General features: G+C 46.2%; 1 protein-coding gene across 10 annotated transcripts; it reads left to right on the top strand.

The window, feature by feature from the left end:
* The first annotated feature begins 1,060 nt into the window (after positions 1–1,060).
* LOC111152734 (zinc finger protein 23) lies at positions 1,061–15,595 on the top strand. 10 transcript variants are annotated; one of them, XM_022511325.1, is made up of 6 exons: positions 1,061–1,535; positions 5,842–5,911; positions 6,462–6,595; positions 8,922–9,048; positions 9,639–9,752; positions 13,337–15,595. In XM_022511325.1, the coding sequence occupies exons 3-6, from the start codon at positions 6,494–6,496 to the stop codon at positions 15,121–15,123; spliced, it is 2,130 nt and encodes a 709-aa protein (XP_022367033.1). In that variant the 5' UTR covers positions 1,061–1,535; positions 5,842–5,911; positions 6,462–6,493; the 3' UTR covers positions 15,124–15,595. The 10 variants fall into 10 exon arrangements, with proteins under 10 accessions (XP_022367033.1, XP_022367035.1, XP_022367037.1 ...); XM_022511327.1 differs by having other exon boundaries at positions 9,639–9,686; positions 13,334–15,595; XM_022511329.1 differs by having other exon boundaries at positions 9,639–9,686.
* The last annotated feature ends 3,037 nt before the right edge of the window (positions 15,596–18,632 follow it).

Genomic DNA, 18,632 nt, shown 5'->3' on the forward strand with positions numbered 1-18,632 from the left:
AGCACTGTGGCTTTGGCGTTCAGGCACATTCAACATGAAAATGCAAGTATCTGACCTTTAGGTCTATAGGAATCATGACCAGACATTTACATATTGAAATGTGTATTTTTACAAATCATTTTCCTTTTATATCTCCTTTATGAAAGCATAGTATTATGGGTTTTTTTTGTAGTTTCAAGTATTTATTTAAATTCTAGTTAGTGTATTGTGTAGTACTAGTTTCAGAAGTAGAATTTAGTGATTCATCACTTATATACAACACCCAGTGCTCATCACAAGTGCCCTCCTTTATACCCATCATCCATCCAGCCCATCCCCCACACACCTCCCTTCAGTAACCCTCAACTTATTTTCTACCCTTAAGAGTTTGCTTTATGGTTTGCTGCTTTATCCCCAATGTTCATCTGTTTCTTAAATTCCACATATGAGACATATGGTATTTGCCTTTCTCTGACCGACTTATTTCACGTAGCATAATACTCTCTAGCTCCAACCACATTGTTTCAAATGGCCAGGGTTTCATTTTTTCATGGTTGAGTAATGTTCCACTCATCTATCTACCTATCTCACAACTTCTTTATCCATTCATCAGTTTTTAAAACGTGGGTTGTTTATATTACCTATGATCTTCTAAGTCGTGATCTGTGAGCTTCATGACAGGAGAATAAAGCGGTCACTAGAAAACAGCTGTTACAAAAAGGCAGCCTTAGGTGTGACAGCGTGTGATAGATGCACAGGCCCAGCCCAGAACTCCCAAATCCGGTTGCACCTGCAGCTTTACTAAAATACAGATACCTGGCGCCACCCCCAGGGGTGAATCCAGCTCTCTCCTCTGATGCTTCCCCAGCCCACCTCGAGGAATAATGGCCCTGCGGCCAGGTCCCGCAAGAGAGGGGCGCGGGGCCCAGGAGCCCCTGTTACTGAGACTCGGGCTGCAGGGGCGGGGGCAGAGCACCACCAAGAGGGAGCAGCGCTGCTCCTAGAGAGGCTCGGCCGCGGTCTGGTGACGCACTTCCGACTGCGCCGTGGTAACGTCCGCGGCAGAGGTGAGTGTCGGGCTGCGGTCGGCGGGGGCGGTACCCTGGCCGGTAGCTGTGGGTTGGGTAGGGATGCCCCTCCGACTCTTGGAGGAGTGGGTAGGGCGATGGTCCGCGGTCCTCCTGCGTCCGTCCTAGATTCCCACTTTGGACTTGGTGACCGAATTGGAAGACGCGGCGTGGATTACTGCCACAACACTCTGTTCCGGGAAGATGCCACTGACCTTTCGGGAAGATGTGTCGGAGCAGCCCCGGGGTGGAATATTTGCAGGGGTGAAGCAGGTTATGATATCGCGAGTCTTGACATGTTGAAGTCGTACAGGGGCTGTTACCTATATGCGTTTCAAGTATGGACTCTATGCCCCCTGACTCCTAACATTGGGTCGTGAATCAGGGTTCAGTGAGCACAAAAAAAGCAGAGCCCCTCCGGGTCACCGGGGAGTAGAAGCAGTCCGGCTTTTCGAGATCATCGTCTTCTGGAGCTGGCAGTTCCAAAAGGTAATTTGGCCTTGTCTCGGGCTGTTGGGATGACAATGACTTGGGTATGATTTCTACGTTGTAATCACTTATTTGCTCAGTTGTAGAATACACATGAATACACACATCATAAGATAGTTCCAGAGTGGCTCATTCATACCGTAATGAAAGTTATACTAAAATTATACTACACTAAGATTATAAAATAGTAATTAAAACATGAAATACAAAAAAGAAAATCTCTGTAATGTGGCTAGTCGTATATTCAGAGGAAAATTTACGTTCTTATAGAAAATTTACGTTTCATTGACAAATAGGAAAGAATGAAATAATAAATCGTGCATCCTCAAGAAGCATTTGGGCAGAGGTTTTTTAACCTTACAGTACCTAGTTCCTACTTAAAACACTGCTTTCCGAAGTTATTTAGTTCTTTTCTTTCCCACCACTTCAGTGTGGTTATGTTATTCAGTTGTAGTATAATTAGACTCATTTGATGTTTGTATTCCTTTTTGATTTGTCACCCCATCCCATCCTGGTTGGTTTATTTAATATACGTATATTTATTTATTTATTTGGATATGTGAAACGTTACTATGGTTATGAAAGTCAGAAGAAAAAGGCAAACTCAGAAGCACCACTCCCCCCCTCATCTCTTCTACCCAATTTCCTTTCATCCTCTTTTCCATCCCAGAATCCTTTCATTTCCTGTCCATATCTGAAGCAATGATTCTCCTTAGTTTCTTATTTATCCTTCTATTTCTTTTTTGTACAGGTGACCAAATACACACATATTTTTTTTGTACTCCTGTTTTTTGTACACAAGAGGTAGCACACTGTCTTTTGCACTTTGCTTGTTTCATTTAACAATATATTCTGGAAATCACTCCTTATTATAGAGCTAAATATGTTTTTTTAAATGTTACTCATGCATACTGAACACTTCATCTAGCATGACATTTAAGAAGCATAGTAGTAGCAGGGCGCCTGAGTGGCTCAGTTGTTAAGCATCTGCCTTTAGCTCAGGTCACGATCCCAGGATCCTGGGATTGAGCCCCTCATTGGGCTTCCTGCTCCGAGGGAAGCCTGCTTCTTCCTCTCCCACTCCCCCTGCCTGTGTTCCCTTTCTTGTTGTATCTCTCTCTGTCAAATAAATAAATAAAATCTTAAAAAAAAAAAAGAAAAAAAAAAGGAAGCATAGTAGTAAAATGTGTACCCATGAACACACCATCCCACTAAGGAGAACATTTCCAGTACTGCTTCTCAACACAGCTCCCAGCTTCTGACCCCTCTAGAGGTAACAACTATCTTGAATTTTGTGTTAGTCATAGTGTAACCTATTTATAAAAATAATTTTATCTCATAAAATATGTCTGTAAACAATATGTTTAATTTTTGAGCTTTATGCAAATGGCCTTATAGTGTATATAGCCATCTGGGACTTGTATGACTCAATATTATGTTCCTGAAATCATCTCTGTTGTGGCGTGTAATGTGAGCCATTCATCTTTGCTGCTGGATAATATTCCTTTTTAAAGATGAGGACAGTTTATTTATGTATTCTAAATGGATATGTGGGTTGTTTCCAGTGTTTGGTATTCAGATACTCACAATAAATAATTTTGTACATGTTTTCTACATAGTGAGAGTTTCTCTAAGACATAAATTTTAAAATGTAAGCATGAGTATTGAATTTTATCAAATGCCTTTGGCATCTGTTTGGATGGAGAGTGTTTTTATCTTTCTTTGGTTTATTCATGTGGAGAAGTATACTAATCTATATTCTAATATTAAGCTTTACTCGCATTTGTGGGATGATCCCTTTTAGTCATGGTATGTCACTGTAATGAAATACTGGAATGTATTCCTTTATATTGGGGATTTTTCTGTCAGTATTCATAAATGAGACTGGTTTGTGGTTTTTGTATCAGTGTTGTGCTAGCATCATAAAAAGGACCAGGAAATTACTTTGCTGTTCTCTCCTACGGTGTCAGTAGTGTTAGAATTACTCATTTCTTAAAGACGTGAAAAGATTTGTCCTTGATACATACAGGCTTGGTGTTTTGTGAGAGTTTGCTCTTTACTGGCTGTCTCAGTTTAATTAGGTAAAAGTAATCATGGATTCCAGAGAAATATCTACATAATAAAACTAGTAGAGTTGATTTATTAGATCCAAATAGAATTACATGTTCTTCTATCATAGAATAAGTTTTCTTTGTAAGTACTTACACTTCAGCCAACAGAAGAAGACCTCAAAATCTGTAAAGCAGAAGTAAATCGATCAGATTATTTAAACACTGTGCAGTAAAGCCAGAAATTTTGAACAGAGAAGAAATTAGCAACGAACTATCCTAACAGTCTGTGGTCGGAGACAAAACACAGTTGCTGACAGTTAATTATGTAATTAACATAATTAAAACATGAAATATTTTTAAAAAAACCTCTGGCATGTGGCCAATAGTGTATTCAAAGGGAAAATTTATGGGTTTACAGATTTTAATTGCTAAATAGGAAAGAATGAAAGCAAATGAATAAATCATACAACCTCAATAAGGTAGAAAAAAAGGATGCTGGGTGACTCAGTCGATTAAGTGTCTGCCTTCAGCTTGGGTCATGGTCCTGTAATCCTGAGATTGAGCCCCCGCCTCAGGATCCCCGCCTCAGGATCCCATGGTCCTGGAATCCTGAGATTGATCCCCCACCTCAGGATCCCTGGAGAGCCTACTTCTCCCTCTGGCTGCTGCTCTCCCTGTTTGTGCTCTTTCTCTTTCTCACTCTCGCTCTATCTCAAATAAATAAAATCTTAAAAAAAAAAAAAAGGTAGAAAAAAGCCTGTAGTCCAGCTTCCCCCAAAAGCAGAACACAGGACAGAAACTTGTGTGCATGCAGTTTACTCGGGAACATTTTCCCAAGGGCAGAGTGGAAGACAAGGGGAGCAAAACAAGAGGGAGAGCCAATAAAAGGGCACGTTGTCAGGCTGGCCTGTAGACAGGCTACTGGTGCTCAGTTTTGTAGGATCATTGAGGAGCCTTGGAATCTCACGTAGGAGACTGAAGGGGAAAGTATTTATCCACTGACCTCTGTCCCCTCTTGGTCATGGGTATTCTCATAGGCATTAACTTCTGCCTTTCAGGACCTAGCAAGTGTCCGTGGGTATCTGCAGATGCCCCCCACAGGACACCAGAGAAGCCCCAGGGCAGGAATCAGCCATATGTGGTATAGATCCTTGAGGATGCATTGGTGGGTTATACCCGCACAATGCCGGTCAAAGTCTCTGGCACTGGACTGAGACAAGAGGATTTAGAGGGGAACAGAAGGTGTACCTCTCACAGAGGTACTAAGGAAACAAAGAAAGCAGAACTTAATGAGCTAAAAGGAAATAGAAAAGAGTGGTGTTCTAAATAAATAGAAAAAATTGTTCTTGGGGCGCCTGGGTGGCTCAGTGGGTTAAGCCGCTGCCTTCGGCTCAGGTCATGATCTCAGAGTTCTGGGATCGAGCCCCGCATCGGGCTCTCTGCTCAGCGGGGAGCCTGCTTCCTCCTCTCTCTCTGCCTGCCTCTCTGCCTGCTTGTGATCTCTCTGTCAAATAAATAAAATCTTAAAAAAAAAATTGTTCTTTAAAAATAAAAGAGCATTCAGATACACAAACCATTGTCCAAGTTAACTTTATTAGTCTGCTCAGGCCACCATACAGAATAACATAGAGTGCATGGTTCAAACAACAGAAATTTATTTTTCACAGTTCTAGAGGCTGAAAGCCCAAGTTTAAGGTGCCAGACAATTTGGCTCTTGGTGAGGGCTCTCCTTGGGTTGTAGGTGGCTGTCTTCTCACTGGGTCTGCATGTGTAGAAAAAGACCTCTGGTGTCCTTCCTCCTTTTTATAAGGGCACCAGCCCTATCAGAGTAGGGCTCAGATTTATGGCTTTGTTTAACCTTATTACCTCCTCACAGGTTCTATATCCAAATATAGTCACATTGGGGGATAGGACTTCAACGTATGAATCTTAGAGGGGACCCCTTCCATCCGTAACATTAACAATGGGGAAGGGGTCTAGAAAACACATGTATCCATGTATTCAAAAGTGGGAAAAGCAAAGTAGCTCCAGATATGGAAGAAATGGGAAGAATCATGAACCAGTGGTTTCCACAACTCTGCACTCAAGTTGAAATCCTGGAAGACATGAATGGTATTTTAGGAAAACACATATTTTCAAGACTAACTTTGGCGGCAGTAAAAACCTGAAAGTAAGCAGTCCATATGTTTTGAATACAGTGAACAAGGGGTGCTGGGTCCTGGGACCCTAGATGATACAGTGACCCCCTCTCTCAGGGAGCTGAGGCTCTGGCTTCTTCACTCTCAGAGGCTGGAGAACATGAGGAGGCAGCCTGGGACCTTAAAGGTAAGCCTGGGCCATGCGGGAGGCTGGCTTCCCAAGGTCTCTACAGAGATAGTGGGGCTCTTGAGGACACTCAGCTGTGTGAGGGAGCAGGCGGATTTTGGGGGGTGGGGGGAGTGGGCAGCTGTCTCCTTCAGCTCCCAGGGGCCTGACCCAGGTCTCTGTGCGGGGGCCGCAGCCCTCGCAGCGTGGCGTTTCTTGCAGTGTAATCGAGGGTGTTGCTTGTTTAGAGAGAAACAAGTAAGTCCAAGATCTTGGTAATGTTCTATTAAGCTGAATTGTTGCTATGTAGGTCTTTGTTTTATTATCCTTTAGGCTCTGAATACACTTTTTGTCTGCCCTTGTGTGTGTGATATGTGTCAGAATTGTGAAATCCTGGGGTTCCTGACAGCATCAGTGTCATGGCTGGGAGGGGCCCCCCTTCTTCATGTGGCAGCGCCTGCTGCACTCCTGTCTGGACAGTGGCTGCCTGTCCAGGGCAGCCCCTGTGAGGGGCTGTGTGGTTTCTTCTGGGACGGGGTTCACCTCACACTCTCTCTCTCTTTTTCCTCAGCTCCAGCCCTGCTCTGAGAGGGAAAGCGCGTGATGGCAGCCATGCCCTTGACCGCCTGGCCCCAGGTGAGCTGTGGCTCCTTCAGCTCTTCCTCCGAACAGTTTCAAACTGAAGAAAACCGAGAAGGGAAGCTGGTGAGCTTTGTGGTGGAAGCTGGAGGGGCCCTCCTCGCTTCCGCCTGGCACTTGTGAGAAGAGTGGTGATGTGAAGGGACAGAAGCAGCAGGAGAGCATCCCCGAAGGCAGGAGTGAAGTGTTCTGCACACCGAGGTGCTTTGCTCCTCTGGTGACAAGGAAATATGGGAGCCGCCTGTGGAGGGTGCTCCATTTGTGGGTGTGAATGGAGGGGGTAGCAGAGGATGAGGCTGCCCGGGGCCGGGCCGTAGGTGAAGAGGAGTGATGGGACTGGGTCATCACGAAGGCTGGCTTGGTGGGGGCAGGGAGACGAGAAGAGTGGGGTCCAAAGAGGGGGAAAGAAAGTCCTGTGGGACAGCATGTCTCACTGTGTCCCAGAGAGGCCTTCAGGGCTTGGGTGCAGGAGCTCCAACTTAGGTCTCTGATAAGAGCTCTGGACCCTCCCCCGGCTCAGAGAAATGCAAACCACATTCTCCATACAGTTTCAGGGACTTCATGGATGCCCTGAAGCACATCCATGGGCCTCCATGGACTACAGGTTGCAAATAATGGTAGTCACAGGAACTCCAGTAACATTGAGGCCTGCTCTGGGCACCACACTCAGCACTTGGGTGGATCGCTTAGTCCTGACACCGCCCCTTGTGCTAGGGGCTGGGTCGTGCTCTTTCTGCCACAGAAGACACGAGGGCAACGGGGAGTAGAGTGCCTTGCCCGAGGTCATACAGCCAGTGTTTGATTTTTTTTTTAAGATTCTTATGTATTTATTTGAGAGAGAATGAGAGAGAAAGCACGAGAAGGGGAGGGCCAGAGGGAGAAGCAGACTCCCCACAGAGCAGGGAGCCCAGTGCGGGACTTGATCCCGGGACTCCAGGATCATGACCTGAGCCGAGGGCAGTTGCTTAACCAACTGAGCCACCAGGCACCGCCCCCCCCGACTGTATTTGATTCTTCACTGCTCATCCTTATGATACGTGTGCGACCCGTGAAGTTAACATGGTCAGAGTTGCAATGGCTTTGTAGGGAATAATTTTTAGGGGTGATTCGAAAAAAAGCTGACCACTTCAGTAAGAATTCCATTGGTCCAGGTTGATGTGGGCTTCATCAAGGAAAGTAGTTGTTAAAGAAAAAGAATCCAGTTCAAGTAATGCTTAACATGAAAAGCTTTAGGACTTTGAGAGTCAAAGGACTGGGTGGGGGGGATAGGTGGGGGTGGGGAGGAGTCAGGAACAGTCCCCAGGGTTCTGGCTGAGGTTTCCTGCACACATGGTGGGGGATGTTGGGGTTCAGGAAGAGGCGCCAACTTCCTAGGGTGAAGGGTGGTGGTGGCAGCAGTGAAGGCATTTCATATTGTTCAGAGAAGTTCCATGACCCATCCAAGGTCACAGATGAGTGACTTGCAGACTCACGCAGAGGCTGGACTAGAATTGCTGATGGCTGAGGTCAGTAGAAGGAAGCAAGACAGATCCTGGAAGAGAGGAATTGAGGGCATATCCCTGCCAGTGTGTCTCCAAGGTTGTTGGGAAGGGGGCAGAGAGAAAGCGACCAGAGGCTACAGCTCCCCAAAAGGGAGGCATCAGCCCTGATGGCAGAGCCTGTGCTGAGCACATGGAGTGATGCAGAGACGAGCAGCCGGACGGGTGGCCACCGGAAGGCTGATCTCCCGTTTCCCGAACCTTCTCGGAGAAACAGTGAATTCTTGGGTAAAGTTGAAAAGGATGAGAGGCTTGAATGGGAGAGGGTAACAGAAAATGTTGGATTTTCAGCAAGATGCCTCTGGGAGCGGAATGGGCCGCGGCCCCCACCTTAGCCAGTCAGGACAGCGCTGAGCTGCTGGTGGTGCTCAGGCAGCTGCACTGCCTTTTGTAGCAGCAGCAGAGACAGCCGGGCGCTGGGCCAGATGGAGGCCATAGCTCTTCTTCGAGGGTGGATGGAGGTTATAAGGGGAGGGGAGCAGGATGGAGAAGCCGAGATTTCGAATGGGAATGCTGGTGGGTTGGTCCTGAGCTGCATCTGCCTCTGAGGACGGGGCCTAATGGAAACAGTGGAGTTGCTTTGGGGAACTCGATTATGGGAATTTTCTTCCTGTCATCTCAACTTAGGATATCGTTTATAAATGTAAAATATGGCATGAGGTTCCCTGCCATGAGAGAAGTCAGATATTCTCCATTATGTATTTTCCAGGTGCTATTTCTCAGACCTGTCCCCTTTTCATTAATTCTGTGCTCTTCACAAGCTCCCTCCCCAAGCCCTTATACTGCCCTCTGCCCCTCACTTAGGGCCTGAGCCATGGAATTGGCCCTAGGGCAGCAGGAACCTGTTGTTTCAGAAGTCGGTGACCTTCGAGGATGTGGCTGTGTACTTCACCCAGACGGAATGGGATGGCCTGTCCCCTGCACAGAGGGCCCTGTACAGGGATGTGATGCTGGAGAATTATGGGAATGTGGCCTCCCTGGGTAAGGCCTCTCTCCCCCTGGGACCCGGACTCTGCCAGTTGGGGTTTCCTGGCTTATTGCCCCCTAACAGGTTGCAGGTGGGGTCTTTGGTAATCCTTTACTGAGTGGGAACCCCAGGGGCTGAGATTCCTAATCCCCCTTGAGTCAGGGGCTGCTGGGAAGGGTGAACCTCAAGCCTTTTTTGGGCCCATACAGGACTTTGCCAGGACTGGTGTGCCCTCTCTATCCACCCTCGAGAAGTTGTGGTTTGGATACAGTGTGGAAAAAGAAACTGACTGTTTCACACAGCATTATCTTTGGGTTCACCCTCACCCAACCTGTGTATCTTGAGGCCTTCTGGGCCCAAGTCTGGGCCATTCTCAACTCCTCCCACACCTTCTCAGGCACTCCCCCACACACATATACCTTCCAAGCCTCCCGTCTTTCCAGTTGTCCCCCCGAAACCCCGCTTTCCCATAGTTTTTAGGCATGGGATCCCCTAGCACTCTTTATTTTGCCATCCCATTGCCAAGACAGTCTGAGGAGATGCTTAAGAACTCATCTGTGGGACATTATTCACCTGTGTCTCCCATTTCTTTCCCCCTAAACAGGATTTTCGCTTCTCAAACCTGCTGTGATCTCACAACTGGAGGGAGCAGGTGAGCTGGGGCGCCCATCTCCACTGGTGGCTGGAACAGAAATAGGCCCCCAGGGCCTCTGGACTGGTAAGGGACATACAGGTTGCCTAATATGGGGGAAAGTTTAACTCTTCAAGAAGGAGGTCAGCTTAAGCAGCATATAAGCATGCCACATTTATGAGCCAGCTGTACAGAGTAAAATTTAAATAAATGATGATTTATAGAGATAGGTACAGTTGGACCTCTTTTTCTAGTTTGTTGTTTCTTTCTGATTCCAAGAGCATATCTTTTTTCAGATGTCTCGTTCTGATTCTTTCCAGTCCTAATTTTGGAATTCTACCTTTCTCAGATGAAATTAATGGATGCTGTGTTTAGGTCCTTGCTACTTCTAAGCATTGTACACTTAATGTGATGGGTGGAGAATTAACAGTCTTTTTATACAGAAAGACAGAATAGCCTGGTGGTTAAAAGTACAGTCTTTGGAGTAGACTTCTCTGAGGTACCATCCTAACTGCTCTTCCTAGTTATATGACTTCCTACTTGTGATTTTAAGCAGATCCATTATTTGAGTCCTCTAAGGTTCAGTGTTTTTTTCCCTGAAAGTAGGGTAATAAAATGAGAAAATAGTTCTGGTCTTATGGGTTGAGGATTACATAAGATAACACATATTAAGTGCATAACTTGTAGTGTGTGCTCAATGAAGTATTAGTTTTTATTAGTTTTTTGTTGTTTTTTGGTTTTTTGGAGGAGACAGCTGTATAGTAAGCTGTGGGAAATAAGGTGGAAAGGAGAAAGTGTTCTCAATTCAGTGCTTCTCAAATGATATGCAAATGAATCCCTTGGGTGTCTTGCAAATATGCATATTGTCATTTAGTAAGTCTGGCGTAGGGCCAAGATTCTGCATTTCTGTTAATTCTCAGATTCTGCCAATGTTTCTGGTTCCTAGACCATAGTTGAAGTAGCATGCTACTCGTTGGCTTAAGCAGAGTAGTTGCGAAATGATTTCCCATTTCCCACTTGTATCCTTTTAGTGAATCCTTCTTTTTAAAAAGACAGTTTCAGGGCACCTGGGTGGTTCAGTTGGTTAAGTGGCTGCCTTCGGCTCAGGTCATGATCTCAGCAGGGAACCTGCTTCTCCCCATGCTTGTGTTCTCTCTCTCTCTGTCAAATAAATAAAATCTTTTTCAAAAAATAAAATAAATAAAATAAAAAGATAGTTCCAGTGGATTTTTGTTCCTTGTGACCATTCAGCCAGATGATCCCTGACCAAGGAAGACATGTTTTGCAAAATGATGAGTTTAAAGCAGATCGCATCTAGAAGGGAAAAGAAATGATGTTGTGGAGCTCCTCAAAGGAGTCTGGATTTCATTCTGTAGTTAACAGAAAATCCCAAAATCTGAAGTTTTCAAATAACCATCATGATCTATGCTGAGAATGGAAACATTAATTAGTGTGTGAAGGTTAATTGGAGCAAGGAATCAAATGGCTTTTAGGCAGACAGAAGGGGAAGGGAGGTACAGGGCACAAGGCCCATGTCAGCAGAGTGGACTCTCTTCTAAAAAAAAACTTTCAGAAAACAAAAAACAAAAACTTTCAGAAGTCCTATCCGGTGACTTCTGTTTAAATCTCGTTTGCTGGAACTGTCTTATGGCCCCCTACTGCAAGAGTGTGGAAAATACAGTTTTTAGCTGTAGTTTTTATTGCTACCTCAAAAAAATTGGAAAACATATTAGTAAGGAAGAAAGGGAGAATGGAATTGGTTAAGCAACTGATAGCATCTGCCACACCATAGGATTTGGTAAATAGAAGGTCACTAGTATAGAAGAATTGGCAAAGAATATAAGTGTGATCCACATAAGAAGTACAAATTTTAATAAATGTGAAAAATCTTCACCCTCTTAGAAACTAATGAAATACAAATTAAAATAGAGATGTTCCACCTAACACACTTGACATAGGTAGGCTGCGTCCAAGGACCCGGGGGTGGGGAGGCTCCTGTAGGACCAGCCAAGAGGGTCCTGGGCTTTGAGCAGGACAGAAATCAAGTGCAAGCCAGGAGGAAGTGAGAGCAGAGTTTATTGAATAGCATAAGTGATAGAATATAGCAGATGGAGTGTTTGGGAGACTCAGAAAGGAAAAGAGAGTGAGTGTCTTCTTTGCTTGGGGTCTAGGGTTTTTACTGAGGATTGGGGTGGGTCCAGTATACATGTCCTCTTCAGACACTCAGGAGCTGTCAGAGCAAAGACAAGTGCTTAGGTGTCCTCCATAAAGCACTTACTACCTGGAGCTAGGTGATTTTTGGCATCAAGAGTTCTAGAGTCAGTGGTCTAGAAAACGTACATGACGACCCTGCTTGTCATTAGATGTTATCACCTGTGCTGGAAGACTCCAAAAAATCATTGACTCCTTGACCCTTGTAAGAAGGACATACATCATTTGTACTGTAAGGCATGTACAAGGCAGGGGTACAGGTCCTAGCAAGAACAGAAGCAGGAAAATAAGCAAACAGCTGTTTTTCATGGAATTCCTTTAGTTTCCCTAGTTCATACAGAGAACAGTTACATTGATGGAGAGAATACACCAAACTGGAATAGATTTTTGGAGGTGAATGTGAATCTGTAGTCTTTCTAGAAAGTACTTTAGCAGTACATATCAAGAGCCTTTTAAAGTCTGTCCTTGATAGTCTGGATATTCTCTCCTAGACTATCCTAATAAAGTAATCAGAGATAAAGACAAAGATGTACATTAACAAAAGTTCATCATAATTCTATATAATAAAATGTTGGAAATAACATTTCCAACAGACATTCAGCATAGAGACATTCAGTATAAAGAGAACTGTTTAAATTAAGATACTTCTACAGGATGGAATGCTATTTAAAAAGCCATGAGTTTAAGTTCTAAAAAGAGAAACACAGTTTTTTCCCTTTCACCTCCTAGTGCTGCAAACTCTTGCCGTCCTCAGTGTTGCTACATGTTGTTGGATCCTGTGCCTTTTCCTTCTTAAGCAGTTTCCATTTTTATCAACAAGGGACTTAAGGACACGGGGATAGCAGAGAAAAAACTGCAGAGTATAGTAAAGTGTGACTCAAGGAAAGAATGCTCATCCGGTGGATAAAACCTAGGATTTTATTCCATTACTGTCCCACTTAACCTTTATGTTACTGGTTATTTGCGTAGAGGTTGGTAATCTTTTGAAATTGTTCATGCTCAAAACTGTGCAGGAAGTGTGGAAAGCACACTGGAGAACAAAGTCTCCCAGACTTCCTGTACTAATTTGCTCAGTTTCTTGTGTATTCTTCCAGGAGTTTTCTAGGCATGCCCATACAAATATATAAGTATATATTGGCCCATTTTATTTTTCCTTCATACAAATGGAATCTGCCTTACATCCATTTGTCAGTTTGTTTTTCCATTTAATAGTGTATCTTGGACATCTTTTCACATCAGCACATATGGATTTGTTTCTTCCTTCCTTCCCTTTTTTTTTTTTTTTAACCAGTTACATATTACTCTACCTTATGGATGAACCTTAGATTCTTTGACCTAGTTTGGTGGTTTTCAAGAGACCCTTGATTAACTAAGATTCTCTATTCCTTTTACCATAGTTCTTTTCTCTAACATGGTTCTTACATGATATTTTATGTTTTCTGGGTTTTTTTAAATAGTAGAAATTGATATCCAGACTGACAATAATTTGACAAAGGAAGTGTATGAAGAAAAACACAATACATCACTTGAACTTCAGAGGCACTTTTCCCAGGGGACAGACTTTTCAGAAGCCTGTATTCTAGAGAAACAGCAGGAAGTCCATTTGGTAGGAAGCATGAAGAAAGAAAATAGCGTCATTGATGGAACAGTGAAAGACGACACAAGCCCTGTGGAGGAGGGTTTGTTTAGTCAGAGTCCAAACTTGGGTCAGTGTCACGCCGTCAGCCCTGGAGAGCAGCCTCCTGAATGTATAGGATTGGAGAGAGCCTCCAGCTTTGACACAAAACTTATTCAGCATGAAATAATTAATTCTGGGGAAAGACCTTTTAAATGCGAAGAATTAGTGGAAGCCTTCAGGTGTAACTCTGAGCATCAAGATGGCCACACTGGGGAGAAGCCCTATCAGTGTAAAGAGTGTGGCAAAGCCTTTAGCATTAATGCAAAATTAATTTGGCATCAGAGACTTCATAGTGGGGAGAAACCCTTCAAATGTGTGGAGTGTGGGAAAAGCTTCAGTTACAGTTCCCATTATATCACACATCAGACAATCCACAGTGGGGAGAAGCCCTATCAGTGCAAGGTATGTGGGAAAGCCTTCAGCGTGAATGGGAGTCTAAGTCGGCATCAGAGAATCCATACAGGAGAGAAGCCCTATCAGTGCAAGGAATGTGGAAGTGGCTTCACCTGTAGCTCTGCATATATCACACACCAGAGGGTCCACACTGGAGAGAAGCCCTATGAGTGCAAAGACTGTGGGAAAGCTTTCAATGTGAATGCAAAATTAATTCAACATCAGAGGATCCACACTGGAGAGAAACCTTACGAGTGTAATGAGTGTGGGAAAGGCTTCAGGTGCAGCTCCCAGCTGCGGCAGCATCAGAGCGTCCACACTGGGGAGAAGCCCTATCAGTGTAAGGAGTGTGCAAAAGCCTTCAGTAATAATGCAAAACTCATTCAGCATCAAAGAATCCACACAGGCGAGAAGCCCTATGAGTGTACTGAATGTGGAAAAGCCTTTAGTGTCAAAGGGAAGTTAATCCAGCACCAGAGAATTCACACAGGTGAGAAACCCTATGGGTGTAACGAATGTGGGAAAGCCTTCAGGTGTAACTCCCAGCTGCGGCAGCATCTGAGAATCCACACCGGGGAAAAGCCCTATGAGTGCAGTGAGTGTGGAAAAGCCTTCAGCGTTAATGCAAAACTAATGCAGCATCAGAGGATTCATACGGGGGAGAAACCCTTTGAGTGTAACGAGTGTGGGAAATGCTTTACTTCTAAAAGAAACCTGCTCGATCATCACCGAATCCATACTGGAGAAAAGCCTTATCAGTGTAAGGAGTGTGGGAAAGCCTTCAGTATCAATGCCAAACTAACGAGGCATCAGAGAATACACACTGGGGAGAAGCCTTTCAAATGTATGGAATGTGAAAAAGCATTTAGCTGTAGTTCTGACTATATTGTACATCAGAGGATCCATACTGGAGAGAAACCCTTTCAGTGTAAGGAGTGTGGAAAGGCCTTCCACGTTAATGCCCATTTAATTCGGCATCAGAGAAGCCACACTGGGGAGAAACCATTCAGATGTGTGGAGTGTGGCAAAGGGTTCAGCTATAGTTCTGACTGTATTATACATCAGACTGTCCATACTTGGAAGAAACCCTACGTGTGTAATGTGTGTGGGAAAGCCTTCAGGTTTAGCTTCCAACTTGCTCAGCATCGGAGTGTCCATAGTGAAGGAAAATCCTAATGAGAAGGATGTAGAAAACTCTCAAAGTTAATGAAATGGATCAAGTATCAGAATCACTGTGGTGGAAAACCTTGAGGGAAATGAATATGGCATCTTCCCATGGAAACACATCTTTCCCCTCTTACTTTTAAAATCAGGAATGATGACTGGTTAAAAAGTAACAACCAAAAATATATAGCTTGTCTTACACCGACAACCAATTAGAAAATATGAAAAGATCCCATTCCCAACATCATCAAGAAAAGTGGCTCTCCTAGGAATAAACTTAAGTGTTATACAGGATTTATATGGAGAAAGAAATCTCCACTGAGGGCCACAAAAGGAAAAATAAATGGGGAGAGAGGGAAACTTTGTTCTTGGATAGGAAGACTCATGAAGATCCTCCCTCTACCTAAATTTACTTCCCTTTCATTTTGGACACCAAGCATGTATCCCTTTTGTAAAGAGGATAAACAATAAAGATTTCCTTAGAAAGAAAAGATGAGTAAATTCTTTATGTTCATGGAAGGGAGAAGACCTTTCCTAAGCATCATATGAAAGCTAGAAACCAACCATAAGGGAAAATATCAGTACATTGGTTTTTCAAATTTAAATATTTTCTAGATAACTCCAAATAAAGTTTAAAGATAAAGCACAAAAAGTAGAGATACCTTTGTGCAATGTATAAGTCTTTAATATGTAAAGGTAGATTTTATAATCAAGAGAAAAGTAATCTAATAAAACTCAGAAAAATGACATCAGCAGGCAGTTTTTTTAAAATATTAAAATAACAATAAAGAGATGTTCAGTCTCAGTCCTCTAAAGATTGAAAATGAAACATGCACACAGTCATACACAGGGAGCCCTCCGACCTCTCTTCCACAGACCCTCCAACAGACACACATATAGCCACAATGTCCCCTATGTATGCAGAGACGGCACCCCCAGAGGCCACTGACACCTGCCCTTGCGTGTTCTGTAGCACAAGCAACCACTGTTGGCTAGGGATGCTATCTTGAATATTTCAAAGGAACCATTCCTGTTAGAAAGCAAATGATGTGATATAGGACCCCAGCAGAGTGTCGGGGGGATGCCATTGTGTGTGACTCCCATCACTCTGCCCCCAGGCTCCTAGAAGCTGAGCAAGGGTGGAGGCCAGACCCTGGAGCCCCCAGAACATAAGAAGGAGGGAGCATGGCCTTTTTTCCCACTGACTGTCTGACCCTGCTCCTCTGGCAGTTCCAGATGACATACTAAGACCCAAAAGTGCCCCAGGCCATGGGTCCAAGTCCTTCATTTACTTAGAAACAGGCCCAAAGATGGATGGCACTACTTCTGGTCACACAGCAAATCAGCTGCTGATGTGGTCCCTTTACCCAGGCCACAATGCCACAGCACTCCCCAAACCATCCTGGTCCATGAGCAGCCACTAGTTGGGTTTACACTCAACTAGGCCTGGTCCTGGCTCCCAGCAGGGTCTGGCAGTTTCTCTGCCATGGCAAGAGCAAGGTGGGGATTCTAGGAGGGTCAAGAACCACTAAGGATAGTACCTACTGTCTGGAATCGGCTACCAGTGTCCTATGTGACCATGGTCTCTCTCTGGGTCTCAGGCTCTTGTCAGTGGGTAAGGGCTGGTCCCAGAATTCAAGGCCCTTCCCACCCAGCTGGTCCTTGAGGGTTTTCTTCCTCTCTGTAGGTTTGTTACTGTCCAGGACAGGTCCTCTGCTCAGAGCCTAAGGACAAGAGAAGGAAGAAAGTTATACCTGCAGAACCTCATGAAGTCACATGGCTCCATCGCCCAGTAGTCCCGCCATCTTGTATCCTCAGTGTTCTTTACTGCAGCCCAGAGCTGCCTGGGTCCAGTGGAAGCCTTATCAGGAACAAAGGAGCCATGGCACTGGAGACCTCAGCCCCCTCACAAAAGCTCTTCTCTTTTTCTGAACAGGAGCTGTGGCCCCGGAAAGGCCAGGATTAAATAAAGCCTTTCTCCCTTGGTCCCAGTCAGTGTGTTCCATCCCTATAGCACACCCTTTCAGCCTGGCCTGTCACACTGGAAGGGCCCTCAGAGGACATCTGGTCCTGCCCTGTCCAGGTCAGGAGGGCAAATTGCCACGTCCAGGTCAGAGGAAAATGGCTGTCTACAGTCGCCCAGCAGGTCAGGGGACAACCTGGGGAGAAAGGCCAAAGCAGGACAAGTCTTCAGTGTCATCTGGGGGAACAAGAGGCCCGGCACAGCTGCTCCCGGGCTGGTATCCCTCTCCTGGCACTGGGGCTGGGAGTTGTGAGACAAGGCTTCTGGACCTCTTCCTCTGAGGTCCCCACTATCCCCAACCACAACCCCACTATGTGCCATCCTGTCTCTTGCTAGGGAACTGAGGATACCCTTCCCCTTCCACAGACCAAGTCTGACCAATGCTGGGCAACGGAAGATGAGGCCAACCTCGGTAGTCTGTAGTCCATAGTCCCCTTCTACGGTCTACCGGGGGGGGGGGGGGGGGGGGGGGGGGGGGGGGGGGGCGCTCCCGGCAGTCCCTTCCCCCAGCTCTCAGGCCCTGGCGCTGCACAAGACCACGTGGTCCCCAGCAAATCCAAGTCGTGCCAGGGCTCCCGGGGCTCTAGCCCTGGGTTTGAGCCCACTCTGCGGGGCCCTGGCTCCTCCGCCCGTCCTCGGACTGCCAGCGGCCCGAGCCTCTCTTCCGCTCCAGCTCTCCCTGCCACGGCTTGCCAGCCCTGGGTGGCTCTGGTGATCCTGCAGTGTGACCCCCCACCCTTGCCGGCCACCGAAATGCCACCCGCGCTCAGCCGAAGCCCAGCCTCTGGAAACGCCGCCGCGCTGCTCCGCCGGCTTTGCCCAGCCAGCTACGGTAAGGGGCAGTTGGGCCACCCGTTCCGCGTGTCGGCCACCCCCCTTTGGCCTGCGAGCCCTTGGCCCACGTGTTCCCAGGGTAGGGACTGGAGGCTCCGGATCCCAGCCGCCCCGGGCCACCGCGCGTGGGTAGGGAGCCGGCCGCCTCACTCCCCCGCCCGCACGGGGGCGCCTTCCCGCCCTGGCACTATTTTGGCCTCTGTGTGACAGGGGGTCGGGCCGCGCGCGTCCAGGGCCCTGTGACCTGCACTTGGGCATGAGAAGCCATTAACAGCCAGTGGCCGCCAGCCTCGGGCCCCTGCTGTCCCCGGTGGCCGGTTCTCTCCCTGCAGGGCTCGAGACGCCCATCCCGCTCTCCCCAGAACCGCCACCGGCCGTGGGCGGCGCCTCCCTGCCCTGATCCCCGGGGTATCCCTGGAGCAGAGTCCTGGGGCAGCTGAGTCTGAGCTCTTGGTGGCAGCTCTCCTGGAGATCCGGCGGGGGTGGGGTGGACCTGACCTTAGAAGCCAGGCAGGGCGGGTCCGAAGGACCCTTAGAACGCTTAGGCCAGCGTATTGCAAACTTCCCAAGAAGTAGATCCCTCTCGACCCATCATCTTCTCTTCGCCGCTCCCCACCCCACAGGGAAATCTTAGAGGCGCATATTGTATACTCTTAAGTAGAGT

This window comes from Enhydra lutris, unplaced genomic scaffold, assembly GCF_002288905.1.
Source record: "Enhydra lutris kenyoni isolate GAN:26980312 unplaced genomic scaffold, ASM228890v2 scaffoldscaffold30, whole genome shotgun sequence".
In the NCBI taxonomy this organism is placed as follows: domain Eukaryota; kingdom Metazoa; phylum Chordata; class Mammalia; order Carnivora; family Mustelidae; genus Enhydra; species Enhydra lutris.

Coding starts and splice junctions, on each gene's coding strand:
- LOC111152734 (XM_022511322.1), top strand. CDS start 6,494: ATGGCAGCCATGCCCTTGACCGCCTGGCCCCAGGTGAGCTGTGGCTCC. Junction 6,596..8,921: donor AAAACCGAGAAGGGAAGCTG/GTGAGCTTTGTG, acceptor CTGTTGTTTCAG/AAGTCGGTGACCTTCGAGGA. Junction 9,049..9,638: donor TGGGAATGTGGCCTCCCTGG/GTAAGGCCTCTC, acceptor CCCCCTAAACAG/GATTTTCGCTTCTCAAACCT.